Raw genomic sequence first — 18,235 nt, 5'->3', positions numbered from 1 at the left:
TTTTCATTCATTACACAATATGAATAAGCTATGCAGACAGTTGTAAAGAAACAACATCTTTTTCTTCTGTTCTCTACTTGTTATAGTTACACAGTATTAGGGGTGTGGGCTGTATTAAAAGTATCCACTGTTCTCCCATGCTCTAACACACAGTAACGATGAAATGTGTGCTGTTCTCACATTCTTCCTCTGTATGTACACATAAACAACAAGGCAGGGAAATACAAAAGGAATTTATTTTATTGTTCAGTGTACATGCTCACATCTGAAACAAACTTTACGTGCTTGATAACTCTCCCACCCCGCAGACATCTACACGCCAATACCGATTTATATTCATAGCGGCAAGTGCTATGTAGCTCCACATAGGGGACACAGGAAGAGACATATAGCACCTTCATGCGGCGTCGGAACCGCGTAAGAAATTCACAGCCGCACCGGCAGAGCTCCAGAATGTGCAACTCGGCCGGCTCAGACGCGGACGCGCTACAGGTGCGAGGGCCCGCCCAACGCTGCTTGCAGCTTTAATTACCATTGTCCTCAGTATTATATATATATGTATATAATACATTTTTGTACTGATTATTAAAGGGGCAATAGAATGGAAGACTGTATTTTACCTTGGCAGAGTTAAGAAGAGTTCACTAAATGGAACTGACATACCGTGAACCTCAATCCCTATTGTTTCCTCCTTCATGAAGATACAGTATTGTGCATGCACGTATCACAAGTTCCAGGAGTGACACAGAATCTGGGATCTTTAATATTTATACTGACAAAATTTACATATACCAGCCCATGTTCCAGAGAAGCAGTCATTCCATTGAGCTAGAGTTGGAGGTTGTGAAGGAAAAAATATTTTCTGATTTTCCCTCTGATATCCTCTGGCTGCTTTGCCTCAACTCTGTGATTTATGAAGTTTTCTAATAGACAGATAGCTTTAGTTGTTGCTAACACTACACTAACCGCTAGCTGCCGCAAATGGTAGCTTCTGCTATCGGTAGCTGCTGTTATCAGCTGGCTCTGAACCAGCGTTCCAAAGCTTCTGTACTAATGTTAGAGGTGTAAACACCAACACTTCCCCGCCACACCAAGCTTCCAGTCAGGGCTGAATCACGAGTAGGAAGGCTAGCTGCACAGCAAACTGCGTATCTAGCAGCAGCTGCTGTTAGCAGTAATTAGGAGCTAAAGGAACTGGTAACATACAAACTCAATCACACCTTGCATAGCCAGCTTTATCTCCACATCAATGTGCTAGTAGTTCCTGCCCCCCTGCTGTGCTTGGGGAAGTTGGCCAATCAGAAAAAAGTGGGCTTTCAGGGAGGGGTCCCTAAAGAGACAGCAGCTAAAACGAAGTGTTCAGACAGAGGGTGAAAAGAGGTGCTGAAGCAACAAATAGTATGAGCTGGGGTCATAATAAACCTGGAAAGTCCTGGAATTTGAAAATGTATTTTTCCAGGCCTGGAAAAGTTTTGGAAAAAAATAAAATCCCAAAAGTTTTGGAAAAGTCATGGAAATTTGTTTCAATAACACTGATCAGTGGTGTGATTTTTCCAGATTTTCCGACCTGAAAACCCACGTCGTGCTGCTCTGTCCTCTCTTCTGCATGTTTGACCGGGGGCGGAGCTCAGCTCACACACAGCAGAGAGGTCGTGGTGGAAACAGTGAGGCAGGTGAAGTGAAGGCTAAAGTAGAAAAGTAACTAATAGCAAAGCTAATAGCAAATTGTTACAAACAAGCTAAAACAAAAGCCGTATGTATGTATTATTTATTTATTTATTTATTTATTTATTTATTTATTTATTTATAACGCCCATTCATACAGACGATAGAAGATATATAATAGCACTTTTCAGGTAGAGCAGGTCTAAACTGAACTCTTACTGTAATATTACTGTCATGTCGCTCTGTGGCCGCTTGTGCAGCTTGTTACAATTTTACAAAAACAGCAACAGAGATGCATCGTCTGCAGCTGAGGCACAAAGACAGAAGATAACAGTGACAATATAAGGAAGGTTTGGGTTTGTCTAGCTGGCCTTTTAGCTATATAAGATGCCTTTTGTTGAAACATGTTCAACTTTTCATAAAGTCAATGTGCTTGTCAGTGTCACTGTTTGTCACCAGACCACAAGACCATAGCCTGGATGGGGCTGAATAATATAAAAAGACGTGCTACAGGAAACTTTCAATGCTGAACTGATTGTTCTGCATTGATGGTTATGATTATTGATGAGTTAGAACTTAACATTAAAACAATAGAGACCATTTTCATTGTTTAACTGGAATTTATATTATACTAGTGTTATTATTTTATTAGTTAATTATATAGTATATTATTATATGAAATGATGATGAATATACTAACATTATAGAATTAATTTATTAACAGTGTAATATTAAATGAACATTATACTCTTTATTTATTGTTAAAATAGATTCATTTATACTAGTTTATACTAGTAAAAACCCTAACTACAAGTATGTAACTGAAATTGAGTATAATATGGCACTTTTAATATGTTTAAGGGTCATGACTGTGGTGACTTGGCTGCTGTCAGCTGATCTTCTGCTAGTCTATCTATGGAGCTGTCACCTTTCTGCCTGCAGAGAGATGTCCTGCTTGAAGTCCTAGCTCTTGCTTTAGCATTGAATACTGCAAGTACATTTTCTAGTGAGGATGAGTGTGTAGACACAAATATACAGATTGACGTGAAACGGATATGTTTCATTCTGGAGACTTTTGAAGGTTGACCTTCTTGTTTAGTTTCAAGTTTCCTCAAACAATGTGTTTTGTGAACACTGGCGAAAGGCCGTAACCCTCTTTCATGGGAAAGCAAGCAACAAGAAGCACTTCCGTAGCCAAACCTAGAAATCTAACTAGGGTAAAAGGCTGTTCTGAAATCCATTGAGAGCCAGTGAAACATAATGAAGAACGGATGTTTTGTCCTCACTAGAGCCCTAAAGGAACTCTGGTGCTTAGAATGAACATTTTGCATTTGTATTTTATACAATGTATTACATCATTTATGGGTATTGTAATAAAATAATTTTGAAAGAGCTCCCTCAAAAAAAAAAATCACTCGACTTTTTCTTTTCACTTCATATTGCTTCTGGTTTTGCAATTAATTTGTAATTGACTGCACACTGTCGGCTCCTTGTATGAAGATTTGATTCAGTCAATGTGAAACAGTGTAGGAAAATCTTTACAGGTTGACAAATCTCCATCATCTCAAGGTATATCGCCCCAACCGCCATCATATCATGTGCAGCAGAAGACACTGAAAGCTTTTACTTCCTTTGCACTAGAAGAACAGCACTTTGACTGTTCCGCTCTAGTGACCTAATAAAATGTGGATGACTGTAGAGGCTGCCAATATTTTTAATGCGGTCTTAATTTTACTTTAAAGGTGACTGAAGGAATTTGTTAAAATGTTACTCATTGTAGTTGGCTTTGCTAAAGTGCAGGATGTTTCTGACAGCTCTGTTTGCATGGTTCCCAATAGACATCATGTGTTCAACAATTGATTGATGTTGGAAAGTATAGGAATGCACCTTTTAGGACCCTTTTAAAGGTGATTCACAACATACTTGGATGTCATGTGTCACACACAAATTAGCAGTAGCCTGTTTGTGAGGGTACATTCCCTTACTGAGAAAGATGAAAAGAGACCAAAGGAAGCAGAGTTAAAATGACCTTTTAACGTATGTCTCATTGAAGCATTGCTATAATGATGTGTCACATGGCTTTCTTCTATCTTCAGAAGGGTTCAGTTTTTTGCTTGGCCAAAGTCAGACTCAAAAGCTGAGCCAAGTCTGGAAAACTTCTTGTACTCTAAGTTCCTCACTTGTCTTTAGCTATTACTTTCACAGAGTGTTTGGTTCAATATGACAGCGTCTGCGTGTGTGTGTGTGTGTGTAACTTGCATGGTGTAATCGAGAGCAGGTGACAGGCTGTTTTGCTTGCAGGGTTTGATAAGAAGAAGTGGGAGGTATTAAACTGGATATAAAAACTCACATACAGTTTAAAAAAAAAAAAAAAAAAAAAAGAATGTTAAAGGATTGAGGCTGCTTTCATCTTTAGGGCTGTCAGGCCTCATGTGGTGAAATTGTGTGAGAAGGTCATTTTCTGTTCACTAAATAGAAAAATCTTAATTTTCCCACATACTGTAAGCTGGGAAAGAGGTTGGTTTAATCGAGTTTGAAAATGTTCTTTATGCAACACCAGGTACATGACTGAGAGAGCCATAGTGTAATTCTAAGCACTCTGGGATGTGTTTTATACTCTGATATTTCAATAATGTTACCTTGTAACTAAATCCTCAAGTTAATTTACTTAATATTTGATCTTTGAAATGAAAATTCAGTATACTGCTTGATAGCAACCATATGCACTTGAGATACATATCTCTTAACTAAAAATGTAAAGAATATTTTGCATGGAATGGCAAACAATTTAATGAGCAAAGATATTTTCTTAATTACAGTCCTGTCATGGAAAGCACTTATCATCATTTTCTCATTGACTTTATTAGAACATGACTTACTGTTGCAACCAGTGGAGTCGGCCCCTGCCGTCCATTAAAAGGAATGCAGGTTTAAAGCATTTCCTCCTTGGAGGGTGGCTGTGGCTCAGGAGGTGGCTCCTCCAGGCTGCATGTCAAAGTGTCCTTGGGCCAGATACTGAGTGGCTGTTCCACCAGTGTGTGAATGTTAGTTTCTGTTTGAGCATTTAGGCTCAATGGGAGTGAATGGTGAAAGCGAAGTAATTTAAAAGTGATTGTAAAGACTAGAAAGGTGCTATACAAATACAGAGCATTTATTCATTGGCTTCACTTTTTGACAACTGGAAGCTCCTTTTAGACAGTCTACGCATATTTGCTGCATGATGAAAAGCTATATCTACTGCCTTTTTAAATGAGGTCTGGCAACGAGCACTTTGATATGTAGGTTTCAAAGCAACAGGAGACGGAACAGCTCAAAGGGGATTCACTTCTAAATAAGCCATGGGGTAGAGCTTTGAAATTCATGGCAACATATCAAGTACTAACTACATTACCAAAGTATAGCCATAGACCCACCTTAATACTAGCATTTCCAGTGTTTCATTTTTAGTTCGAGCATATCTAGACTGTTTTTATATCTGCTCTGTATGTGTGCTTAAATAGTGACATGTTTTTCATAGGTTCGAGTTAGAGAATTCGGCCACATACGGACCAAACTTCCAGGTGGTCTCCAGATTTACAGTGTGAACACAAACAGCAGATGGACATTCATTCAGAGCTCATCAGTTCATCTTGACAGACAGTGGGCCAGTCTCCAGAGATGAAGGTGTGACAATCAAAAACTGCTCCGCTTTGAGGAAATGCGTTCCTGGGAGCTGGTGGAGCTGACAGATCAGTTGTCCCTCAGGGGCTGTTATTTAGCTGTTTCTAATTTAGCATGTGACTAAGATTTATAATTATTCGTGGTATTACAGTGACTTTGCTGGTGAGTTCTTTGCTGATTGGGGCTGTATTAAAATGTTTATTCGGGCCACTTTTGTTCTAAATATTATATAATATAAATATAAAATGAATGATTTCCGAGTTTGCATAATCTTGGACATTTAGAATTTAGGCTATTTTCTGATGAGTTCTCTTATGTAGCCTGCAGGATGGTTTAGTTGTTGGTAAAACTGTCCTTTTATAATATTTGAATACAGTATAAACTGCTGTCAGTGAATATCAGCTGACAGCTACAATCTAACATTTAAATATATACTAGAATAATTATAATATAAGTCAGATGAAACCAGTGCATCTTGCTGAGTAGGAGCAATACATGAGTAATCAGGGGTTGTGTAAGGTTTCCCACGCTAGATGACTCTCACAGGATCCACCATGTGCCTGGGAACATTTCTGCTTTTCTGACTAAAATGAGAAAGCAACAGTAGAAAGTGTTTTTGTTTGTTTGTGTTTTTAAATACATGAAAAACAGTGAGTATGAGCTTGATAGAGAGTTGAGCTGTATCCCTCCTCACATTTCTAAAAAAAGTGTTATAACATTGACATCAGTACACTGTAAGCAGTTTATGATGTAAACTCTGACAAACTGTCTGGAAATCTGGTAGTGTTTACTTACATTGGTTGTAGAAAGAAACATTTAAAGGTTTCATAGTCCCATGCTCTACTGTTTATTTCCTGATCTGTCTCGGAGTGTTTTTTCTCCACTCTGAAACAGCACACATATTTATGTCATGCTTTCTCCTTTATTGTGCTCTCTATGGCTACAAATCAACATAATTCATTGCTGCTGCGTACATCGTGTGGCACATGTGAATGGTAAATTTGTGGTAATCCAGTACAAAGGTCTTGCACAACATTCTGTCCCTTGCATATTTTTTCTCATGTTGTCTTTCTGTTAGAAATGTATGTGATAGCTGAATGCTTTTGAGTTAATGTTATGTCCTTTATTCTGACAGGTCATTATTCTTGTTCTTCAGGGTGGTCTTTCAAGATGTTAGCTGTTACAAGTTTTAGTCTATGAAACATGGTCAAATATCACAACAGATTGAGCCTAAATTGTCTCAGTCTATAAATATTCCCTTCTGCAGCCGTGGTCTCACTCTGGGATTGGACGGTTGCGGTCCAGTGCTGATTCCACTGTATAATACCATGTCAATTATGCACTATTAACTGTCATTACTTGTGATGATCCCCCTTTCATAATACTCTCTTGTTCATTGTCTCTGGCCTGGGCAGCAACTCTGCTACGGTTCTAGCTCTACTCAGTTGATTTAAATTTTCAGCTGCTTCCTCAGAGCAGTCTGTCTCAGCTCCCGCCAAAAATAAAAACTGCTGTGTTTACAGTCAGCCTCCTGTAAACACATGCTGACATCAAATTTCTTTGCTGATGTGTTTGTAGGCTTGAGTGACTGAATGCTTATCGTTTGTGTGGTCCAATGAGGGTCCATGAATCCATGCATTTGTGTCAGTTAATAAAGTATCACTAGTCAAAAAAATCTGTATTTGGCTCTTAACCATGTGCTTGTCTGATCATCCCTGTGGCTCTTTTACAGTATCCAGTCTGTATCTGCTAGCGTCAATGTCTCCACATGACATGGTGAACGATTGGATTTGCAACTGATTTAGTGGTGATCTGCTGCACAGGCTTTAGAAGTATGATCCAATACTAGTCCAAATTTTATGAAACCACCGCCAATTCAGGGAAACCTCATGATGCATGCTAAAATTAGGCAACAAGGAAAATATATATACAAGCTGTTCTGTTTTCCAGGCCCACATTGGACCCAGATACCTAAAGTAGGCCTACCTCTGTCTGCTCTCTGAAAGGGAGCCTTTGGAACAACATGTTGAATCTCACATCTTACAGCATAAATTGTTGCACCTCCCTAATGATGTGTGCTCTATTTTATCTTATGTTATAGCTCATCTTTAAAATAACATGCTGTGTGATACTGTATATTATTTTTCCAGATTTTGCCAGATCCCCAGCAACCCATTTTATGGACTTTTTTGCTTGGGGTCACTTCAGCCAGATGGAAAATATATCTTACGTAGGACTACATCTAATGATTATTTTCAGCTCAAATTAATCACTTAGTCTGTAAAATGAAAAGTGAAAAATGGTCATCACAGAGCAGAGGTCGACGCCTTCAAATAGATTGTTTTGCACAACCAACAGCCTACTTTACAGAGATAAATTAGACAAAAGCAACACGTCCTCACATTTGACAAGCTGGAACAAGAGAGTTTATAATTTTGCTTGACACAATTGAAACAAACATTAATCATAGAGTTGGCCAAATAACTTCATGTGAATTGATTAATTGATAAATCAACTAAAAATTTCACCTCTAATTTAATGTGGCCATAAATTTGACTGAAAGGGCAATGGTTTCCCTGCCCCTCATTCCAACTGTTGCCTCAATACTAACTCTAAATCTTCTATTTTATGAATACAACTATTAAATTCTAGAAACAGAATAGTTTAAATACTATCTCTGATCATCTCCTCCAACTCCCTAGCCCCCTCGGTCAAACCACCAACATACCAACACACCAAGCACAGAGCAGACAGTCCATAGTCAGGTTAGCAGCCATGGTAGCAGCTTGTTAAGAGGGCCGGATGATGGACTGTAGGCCCTCCTGACCTATAGCTGAACTTGTTGGAGCTCAGTGAGTTGATGGGACCCCCACCTATGAAGAGTCAGAAGTTACCAATGTTAATACTCTTTGTCTTTTTTAACATTATTCCATAATATCATATTTTTTCTGAAGCGAAAGGCTTGTTTTTGACAATGAAAACTTGGCAGTTGACTCAGAGTTTCTGTGCCAGAGCAGCGTTTTGCTTTGTCATGAAACAGATGATTTAGGTTCTGCAATACAGAACAAGTTGAGTGGTTTTATTGTTCATTATCTTGCTTGAAGAAGACACTAGACTACACAAATCGTGTATCAGCAGTATTGTTTGTTTCTATTCCCCTTGCTCAGGTCATAGTTTGTGTTAGTGAATGCCCAGGTTTGCACACTGTTGTTTTTATACAGTTAACCAGAAGCATTTCCAGATAAAGCTCTCTTGCGAAATAGAATTAACAAGATTATTGGCTGAAGGCCAGAAGACGTGTTTACATGTGTTCTTGAACTTGGAAGCATAGTGTTCGATTAAGTCAGAATTATGCAACACACTTAGGACAACATCCTGTAAAGTAGAATGCTTTTGACCATAAAGTAGGCGTGTGACTACAAAGCAGGCGTGTGGGTTGGGAGCACATGTTTATGTTCACCAGCCCTTAAGCTAACAGCTGTCAGCTCTTTAACAGGCTGATCGCACTTCACCTCAGGGCCTTGAAGAAAGTAGTGTTTTACTTCCCCAAGTCACGGAAACCTTGAATTATTGGTTGTTAATTTGGGACGGGTAGCTGTCCAGTGCAGGGCTTCTGAGATTACCTCCGCACTGCAATAGATCTGTTTTCATTGGATGGCCCTCAGGGTGGAGGGATTACAGTAAGCTAGTTCAGACAGTGAGACGTGGACTTGATCGCTGTTTGACGAAAAACTCTTGATTTGGCTGTTGTGTTGTCTGTATATGCAGTACCATTTTTTCATCTGTGTATTGTTCTAAAAATTGTGTTTTTTTTGGTGATACTATTTCAGGAAATTGTTATTGGTTTGTGGTCCACTGCCAGACATTATGTGACTGTAGAGGAGTCTCCTCTCATCACGTTGATGTTTTATCTCAGAACATGAAAGCGATGTCTGCTGGGAGTTTCCATACTAAAACTTTTTTGGGCTTTCTATTAAATAATTCATCAAAGCAAAGAAACAGATTCACATGCCACTGCTCCCTCAGGGAAGCAGGATTTTGGCAAAGGCTAAGTTTGCTTCTGTGAAGTTCATTCATGCTTTTCTAAACCAACAGAGATTTATTTTCTCTGTCGATACCAAAGTGATAGTGATGACCACTTTTGACGTGAATCCATGAACCTGACTTTGGTCTGAACATGAAGGGTTTCCAAGGAGAAGGAAGTGAAAAGGAGGGGAAAAAAGCCTACCGGCATCGATTGTTTGTGAAACAATGTGGGCCACATTCCACTGAAAACAACAGAGGCGACGCATTCCTCTATTTAATTGACTCCCCTCATATGACCCTGTGGTAGTTTGAAAACACTGTTCAGACAGAGACGTTTCCAGCATTTTTAGGATGCATCTTTCCATTGAGGTGTTTAATTTGATATAGTTGTAGTTGATTTAATTTGACTTTTTTGTCTGCTGCAGCACACACATCTGCTCTGTGAATTGTTGTGCCATGTGTCATCCTTCTAAAAATAATCATAAACTAATATTTTTTTGTTTTCATTATGGGAACCCCTTACTGTTGCATTAAATTTGATGGAATACCGTTCTGTAGGGTTGGGCGATATGGCCAAAAATCTAATCAGCAAATGAATGAACAAAGTTTTATTATTATATCATACGTATAATAACGCCCAGCCAATCATTCGATATTGATAAATGTCAAATCATCATTTCTCTCAAGTTCAAAGGCTGGTTTTTGCTTCTGAGTAAAAGTTGAATAAACTAGATCGTTAATTGGGGTTTTAAACTTTTCTTTATAATAAGAACATGACAAACACTTGCTGAAGAGTGGATCTCTTAACAAAGCTGAGGTAGAACATTCAAAATAATTATCATAAAACTTTTTTCAACAAATATGCATGAGTAAAATTTAGAAAAATGTTTTTTCAGTTTCCTCAACAAAATACATATCTTAATAAAACAATTAATTGCTTAGTAGTTTGTGATCCAAATCAATTAAATCAGTATTGAACGTTTAATGAACATTTGTTATATTGTCATTGAGGAAATTATATTATTATTAGCCCTACTGTTCTAGTATTTGTCTACAAAGATGGAGAGAAAACATGTTAGCAAAATCAGGCAGGCAGAACGCTCTGATTTGGGAGTCAGTGAACTTTCGGAGTTGGCTTTCCTGCTAAAGTCTCCTACTTATCAAACGTACAAACATGAACACACATCTTGTCCTGCACTTAAGCTTATTGAACATGCCAAACAAACATTCACTGGGGAAAAGTGCACTGCTAACGTCAGTTTGCAGGCTAGATAGCTAAATAATGTGTGGCAGCTTAGCAGCTAAACAGCATGTAAACATACCTTTGTAAATGTCACTTTGGTTCGGTTAGATGCTGCTGTGGTCCATACTCCAGAAATGTTAATACATTAATCTGGGTGGTCTTCTGTGAGTAGTTTGTTACTGCCTTTACTAGATCTGAAGCTGATGGTGTTTATAATTGACTGTTTAATGGCACTTCGCAGTACATTTTATGTTTTTCTGTGCACCATGCCCTGAACCTACAATAAACAGCACTCATTGCATGCGAAAGAAATATGCCACTTCAACTTTTATAGCGATGTTACTGTAGCTGAAGCTTCCTGCTGTAACTCAGGAAGTGTTTTATTAGTCAGGAAGGTAATGCTCTCTACCAAGATGCAAAGCCCACCAGCTAATCAGTCTCCTGAGGATAAGGTAACAGTGAGTGCTGAAAGGTTTGGTCAGATTATATTTCAGTATAGTCTAGAATGGCCAGAGCATTTGTGTTACTCTTCAATGCAAATTTGTTAATAGAAAAACATATTGTTACTACTACAAGTGTTCTCTCTGGTCAGTCAAGAGTTTACATGTGCACTTGAGCTCAGGATGACATGTATGGGAGCAACAGATGTACACGAATTAGTGTCCTTCGCTGCTCTGCAGTCACTGCCAAACTGAGCTCAAGAAAATGAGAAAAACTTCCTGCCAAATTCCTGCCATTTTCTGCAGGAACCCCAACGGACAAAATATTAATTGACTGAACCTTTAAGACACTGTTTTTTCACCTTGAGGCTTGGGCTCACCAAATATGTACACATATTTTAATATGTCATGTATTTTCTTTTTCTTCAGAATATGAGCAGTTTCTGTGTTTCCAATTCAGACCATGTCCAACACCACCTGTATGGAAATTATGAGCCTAATTTATCTGCATATACAGTGACATACATCACTCTGTCCTCAAACTGTAGACAAATCTTTTGTAAAGGTGGTGACATCCTTCTCCTTGTGAAAATGGTAACTGTAATCGTCCCGTCCACTCTTACTCATTGAAAAGGTCAGAGAAGAGGTGACCTAGACTGTTCTGTAACTCAAAGCACACAGGTTCAACTCTTGCAACAACACAACAGCACATTTTTACCTTTTTACACCTTTTTAAGCAAGGTACTGTACCTGACTATGTTCACTGTGAGGGACTCTGAAGACTACATGTCAAAGCAATAAAAGGTTATTCATCTTTAGCAAGCAGAGTACTAATATTCATGTGACACATTTATTGAGGAGCTCCTAAATCAAGGTCATCTACTCAGCTGCAGATATAAAAGTATCTAGGCCACTGAGTCTTAACTGAGATCAGACCATGAAATGTCACTTCAACAAAACAAGGTATGCTATTCTCCAATGTACTAAACCTGGGATTGTTATACATTTAGAGTCTAGACATGTGAATTTTATTCTCTTACATACAAGACTACAGCATGTTGTTCTTGAAATGTAATTTCCATATGTTGAAAAGACAAAAATATTGACTAGTATAGGGATCTACAGTTTGCTGCTGTCTAGTCGTAAAGATGCACACAGAAGAATTAACTTTATTAACATTTCTCGTGGCAGATCGTGGCTGCTCTCACTGTTAACTGAGAAAATGCAGTCTATTAACTTTAGGCAGTCTGTTTTTATCTAGTCTGTTTGACTTGACACCGCCTCTACTGGTCTATAGCTGTTTAAAAGAATAGTTTGGTAATATGCTAATTTGTTTTCTTGCCTAGTGTTAGATGAGAAGAATAATATTACTCTTTTCTATAGCAATTTGTTTTCTGTATGGATTTAATAAACTAGATGTATCGTGTTAACTGGTGAGCTTTAGAGATGTTGGTAGGCAGAATTTGTTGCCTTCTTTTTAAAATTGTAGTTAATAGGGTGCTGAACTTCAGAGGTCATGAATGCATTGTAAGGAATAAATGGGAAAAAAATGTTAAACTCAATGATTGACTGTCTAATTTTTACTTTTCGTGTTCTCCTCTTGATTTCTGCCACTTAGCTGGCTCTGCCTATTGATGTTTAAGGAAGACACAAATAATTCTGTCTTCCTCCAGAGCAGGTCTATTGTTTTGTGGATCATGGTTTTGTATTGGAAAGACAGACTTTAAGGCCTCACTCAACATTATGCTGTCAATACTAGGCACACAATGCAAGGAATAGCTGTGCTACTATCTCTTCTCTGTTTGTCTATCTTTATCTGCCTCTCTGTCTAACTTCGAGCACCAAACATGATGCCTCACTGTGATCCCCAGCAGCAGAAATGTGGCCTACTGTCTGTCTACTTGCTGACACACAGCAGTCTATTTCTTTTGCTTCAGGTCCAGTCTCCCTGATGAGCCAAGAGGCTGACAGAAACACGCAGCCGGGCCAGACACTCTACATCCACTCTACAAATTTTCCCCCCACAGCTGTGCAAATAAATGTAAAAGAAAGTCTCAGGAAATTTAATCTTGTAATTGTTTTGGCTGCCAAATCAGCAGTCCAAAGGGGTCCCCCTTTTTATGGCCAAATCCCTGCCAGTGTTTGTGAGAATAAATGGATTTTATGTAGGTCTGGTCCTAAAAGTCATGCAACAGCAGATATTTTGGAGTGGGAGGCAATTATTTTACTGTTCGTGTTTATGTTTGCACTTGAGATGTTTGTGTGTGTTCATGTGGGACTTCAAATGTATTTATGAGATGTGTGCTGAATGTTGAACTCCAGGAGTAGAAAACAACAATTTGGATTGAAGTTGTTTTAGAAACTTTGCTGCGACACAAACTTACACATTTTTAGAGCATGTACAGTTTTGGTGCACTTAAATGTCTTTCAGTAAATGAAAAGCATCTATATGTGTTGCAATATTTATGTAAGAAAAGCATGCATTCCATTAGTCATGCAAATTCATGCTAGCAGGCAGCTTCTCCTCCCTAGAGGGTCTGAACAACTATTACCCAATAAATCCCCTGTCACAACATATTAGCCTGCCAGAGCCATTTGGTCAGGATGATTGCGGCTTATGTCAAGCTTGTTAGTGTTTAGCACTGTTAACCAGAGAGGGACTTGATATACGGCCGGCAGCTTTGTGTACCTCTCCATACCATTCCCGGGATTTACTGTGAAGGAAAGACGTGAAAGGAGTGTTTATAAAGGTTGTTGGTCTTGTTTTCCAAGTAGAGCTTCTGTGTCTAGACTTCAGATTCAGAGTGACTTGATTATTTGATGTTCTGTTGTTTTGCTCTGAAGCCACTGTATCGTTACACTTTGCTAACTCACTCCTTTTGTTCTCTCCGTAGGCTGTGACAGGAAGATGCTTTGGTGACAAGGATTTCAGAGGAGGTTTAGAGAATGGGATACTGCTATGCGAGTAAGTTCTGACTACATACTCATTTTTATCTGTCTTTAAATTGTCCACTGACTGTCTACTAAGCTTTTATCTTCGTTGATCTTATTCTCTTCATGAAAAAATTATGTTTTCTTACTGTTGTCTTACTAATTGTGAAATATAGGTCCTTTCTTTTATTCTTATTTGAGACATTAAGATGAAATTATGTTACAAAGTGACTTACAATGGGTGCAGCAATAAAGAAAGCTTTAAAGTGCAAGGGTCAAAAACAGGTACAGTGAGCACTCAAACGTTTTTCTTGAATATTACATATTACATTCATAGCAATAGTAAGAAAACAATAAAAAACACTATTATTTTAACCTATCATGTGATTCAGAATTAATAGGAAAAATATGAACAGTCAAACAGGTTTTTCTTTCATAAGTGTACTGATTTGTCACAACACTGTGGTCCAGTGATCAGAGACACTTGGACTCTTGTCTCCCCACTCATAATGTGTCGGGGTGCTAAAATGAGACTGAAACACAGGACACAACTCACAGACACTTGCCCTTTCTCTCTTTCACATTCCTTTCTGCCAAGTTGAGTTACACAAGCCCCATGTTTACACCATCTTTTTTGTGAATACAGACATCAAGTCCAAGTTAACAGTGTCCCCACAGATTTTGGAATTTCTGGAATATTATGGAGCAACTAGAGTTACAGTAGTATTCCAAGCCCTGCATATCAGACCATGATTTATAAATGTGTGATTCACACACAGGGCCATCACAGTTATGATCACCAGCTAGAGGTAAAATGAACTGATAAATCATTTAAGACATTTGTCTTGCAAAAAATTGCTAAATATTTTCTGGCTCCAGCTTCTCCAATGTGTAGATTTGGTATTTCTGTTTCTGTTCTATGTCACTAGTGCTGTGCCCAATTACAGGGGCCGATGTGAAGCCTCCCTGCGCTTTTTAGACTGTTTAAAATGTGCGTCTGACATTGGTTTCACCTACAGCATTAATAACACAGCAATAATAACACTGAAACAACATGACAATGGCGGAGATACTGGTAGATATTCTGCGCTTCCTTAGAACTTTATAAAACTCTTACAACTCCATTTCAACACATTCGTTTCTAACATATCAAACCTGTGTGATGACGATAACTCCATTTCAACAATTCAGTACCACATCGGAGCATAAGCCCCTCCCCCGCGTGTGTTCCGCGCTGTTCTCTATCGCTACACTTTTGTTTTTTATCTGTTTTTTCCGGCTTTCTTGCCAAAACATGCGTTACCTCTGACATAAATACAGTGGGTTTTTGGATTAAAGAGCAGCAGACCACGATCGACCCTGCCCAAACAACCGGACCAGGCGCCACGGCGGGTGCGGTGATTGTTCACAGGAGAGGAAAGAGAGCCAGGAGAGGAGACATGCTGGCCCAGCTTGGATTTAGTTTTGCTCCCAGAGATCCGATCTGGACAAAATGGGACTCATACTGACAGAAAACAGAATTCAGAGACTGTTGTGCCCACATTGTTACAGAGACCTGCCCCATCAACCTCCCGGATCAAGCACTCGGCAGGGTTCCATGTTCCGAGCTGTGAGCGCAAGACTCCGGCAAGATGAGAAGAGGTGGACTCTGTGTTTTACATCGATGATGCTTGGTGCTCAAACGCAGTCAAGTGGGACTCTGTTTCCCAAATGTCAGGCTGTTTAATGTGAAGATGAAACATTCATGTTATCATCTGTTTGCTGCTGTTTACGTTCACCCCAGATGCAAATTCAAAAAATGCATGGTGGAGTTTGCGGTGTATACGTGTAGCCTATGGAAATAACTGTATATACTTTTTTATTTTATTTTATACGTTACCATATTTTAATATAGGCCTACACTTAATATGTTGTGTGTGTAGCATGAAGGAACTACAAATTTCGTTTCGTTATGCAGCCTTGTACTATATAATGACTAATAAACTACCTTGTACCTTGAATTGTGAACTTGTTCCGTCTCAAAATTAAACCAAACGCGACACTGCAGTCCCTTGAGTTTGCAGCAACACACCTGCCACGTTTGATGTCCATTTGATAAATGGTTCCTGACATAGAGAAATACAAACAGAGAGGTGGACATGCACACAGATTCCATTCCTTTACAAGAGAGATTGTAAATTGAATATCTTAAGACTATGAACTTGTGATGGACATTTTGCACTGTTTTCTGACATTTTACAGAATAAAAGCTTTCTATATTATTAATTGAAAAAAGAATCAAAACATTAATCAATAATGGAAATTATAATGATATTTAGTTACAGCCCTACCACCAACAACAATATTAGAATAGGCATTTTAGAAAAAGTCCCTCAGAGTTCAAACCTCTGCCCATTCTGCACAATTCTCTCAAATATACATTTGTATCTTGATCTGCCTCAAAATGCACATAATGTAGTTATAGACAATCACGAAAAAACCTGAAAAAAAATCATTTATTTACTCACAAACATGCTTAGATGGGTTTCACCAAAAAACGCCCTGTGGACAGCATATTCTCAGTCATTACTTATAATCATCCATGTAACACTGTAATATACACTATGGCAACACACTTTGCTTTTATCCCTCATTGAGCCAGGATGCAGACTGAGATCTTCTAGTAGGGTGCTACCAGCTATTCCAAGGTCCAGGCTGGAACAATCTACCAGGAGAGATCAGGCTTGCAGAGTCTGTTCCCAGTTTTATCTCAGTTCTTAAAGGTTCAGTGTTTAATATTTAGGAGGATCTACTGACAGAAATACAATATAATATACATAACTATGTTTTCAGTGGTGGATAAAGACCTTACATAATGAACCATTATGTTTTCATTACCTTAGAATGTGAATCTACATACACTTTACATGGACAACGCCATGTTGCGCCGCCATGTTTCTACAGTAGACCAAACGGACAACTGCTCTACAGAGCACGTTTTGTCACTACGTTGGAAGAAGAAGAAGATTGGTATTAGAGGTAAAAAAAAGAGGAGTAATTTGGACAAATAGAGGCTCACACTTATCTTTCAGCACAAGAGCCGGCTGAGCGTGTCGGCCACTGTAGCTACTCCTAGGGCTGAGCGGTGCATTCATGTGGTGTTGGAATAATCACAATCCCTTAAATCTTTATTGCAAAAAAAGAAATAAAGTGTACATGGGACATAAAGTAATATACAGTACTTTAATTCGTGCAAAATCACAATTTGCATACATATTTTGCAAACATGAAATTTGTAATATGGTTATGACGGTAGTCAGAAGTCGGACACTGAAGTCGGAAGAATGACTTCACAACTCGGGAATTGGGACCACCTGCGGAGCATGTGAATGCATTGTGAACCACTGGTTGCATTTTGCAACCCTCACAACTAGATGCCACTAAAACTTACACACTGAACCTTTAAGACACACAAAAAAGCTTTTACTGTGTGATTCCTATTTTATTTCTATTAACATCTATTTATTTTTCTTTATTAGCATATTGGCCTGTTTAGGTTTTATATATTGATTGTTGTAAACCACTGTGTTTGGCCTGTTCTTACTTTTTTCTCATTTTATTTCAACTTGTTTATGTTTTACATTGATTGTTGTAAAGCACTTTGTTACCTGTATTTAAAAGTGCAATACAACTGAAGCTGCTGTTATTACTAGTATTATTATTATTTGTTTTTATTATTATTATTAACTGTATTCATATCATCACTTCTGATCTCCAGAGACAGACAGATTTGTAATGAGTAATTGGCTGCAGTACAGATAACTCGTATCATCATGATCAACCTTACATCCTCTTGTCCTAACAATCAAGTAACTCTTATCCAGCACAGGAGAGAGCAGACTGGACTTCCTGCATATGGCTTGTTTTGAATTTCACTAATTCCACAAGCCAAACACCCCTCCAACTTCTTCCTCTTTTTCCTGATACACAAGGCGTCAGGAAATGTGTTTGTCCCTGTACATACCCATAAGATGGTGTATTTATGTCACTTGTACTGTGTTTGTTTTGATTGTGTCTGGGTTTAAAAATGCAGGAAAGCAGTCTCACTCTTGTTATTCCCACTTCCTCTTAATGTTGTAACAAGTTTGAACTGTGACAGTCTTCTCTAGACACAAATGGGCCACATATTTCTGCAGACAACTGGCAAAAAAACTGATTTTATCTGTTGCCATTAGAGGTACAATGGGATTGTAGTATTTTTTTCATCTTGACCAATGCTCAACAATTAAAT

The 18,235-nt window shown here is 38.5% G+C and overlaps 1 protein-coding gene across 7 annotated transcripts in view; it reads left to right on the top strand.

The window, feature by feature from the left end:
* Nucleotides 1-18,235, top strand: part of LOC123957411 (LIM and calponin homology domains-containing protein 1-like) — a 91,199-nt gene that overhangs the window by 26,513 nt on the left and 46,451 nt on the right. For all 7 annotated transcript variants that reach the window (XM_046030169.1, XM_046030171.1, XM_046030168.1 and 4 more), the window contains exon 2: nucleotides 13,929-13,999. In XM_046030169.1, the coding sequence (XP_045886125.1) occupies nucleotides 13,929-13,999 (71 nt within the window). The remainder of the gene's footprint in view (nucleotides 1-13,928; nucleotides 14,000-18,235) is intronic.

The sequence above is a fragment of the Micropterus dolomieu genome, linkage group LG19, assembly GCF_021292245.1.
Source record: "Micropterus dolomieu isolate WLL.071019.BEF.003 ecotype Adirondacks linkage group LG19, ASM2129224v1, whole genome shotgun sequence".
Lineage (NCBI taxonomy): Eukaryota > Metazoa > Chordata > Actinopteri > Centrarchiformes > Centrarchidae > Micropterus > Micropterus dolomieu.
The sequence above is the reverse complement of the archived record's forward strand: the minus strand, read 5'-3'. Positions and strand labels throughout refer to the sequence as shown.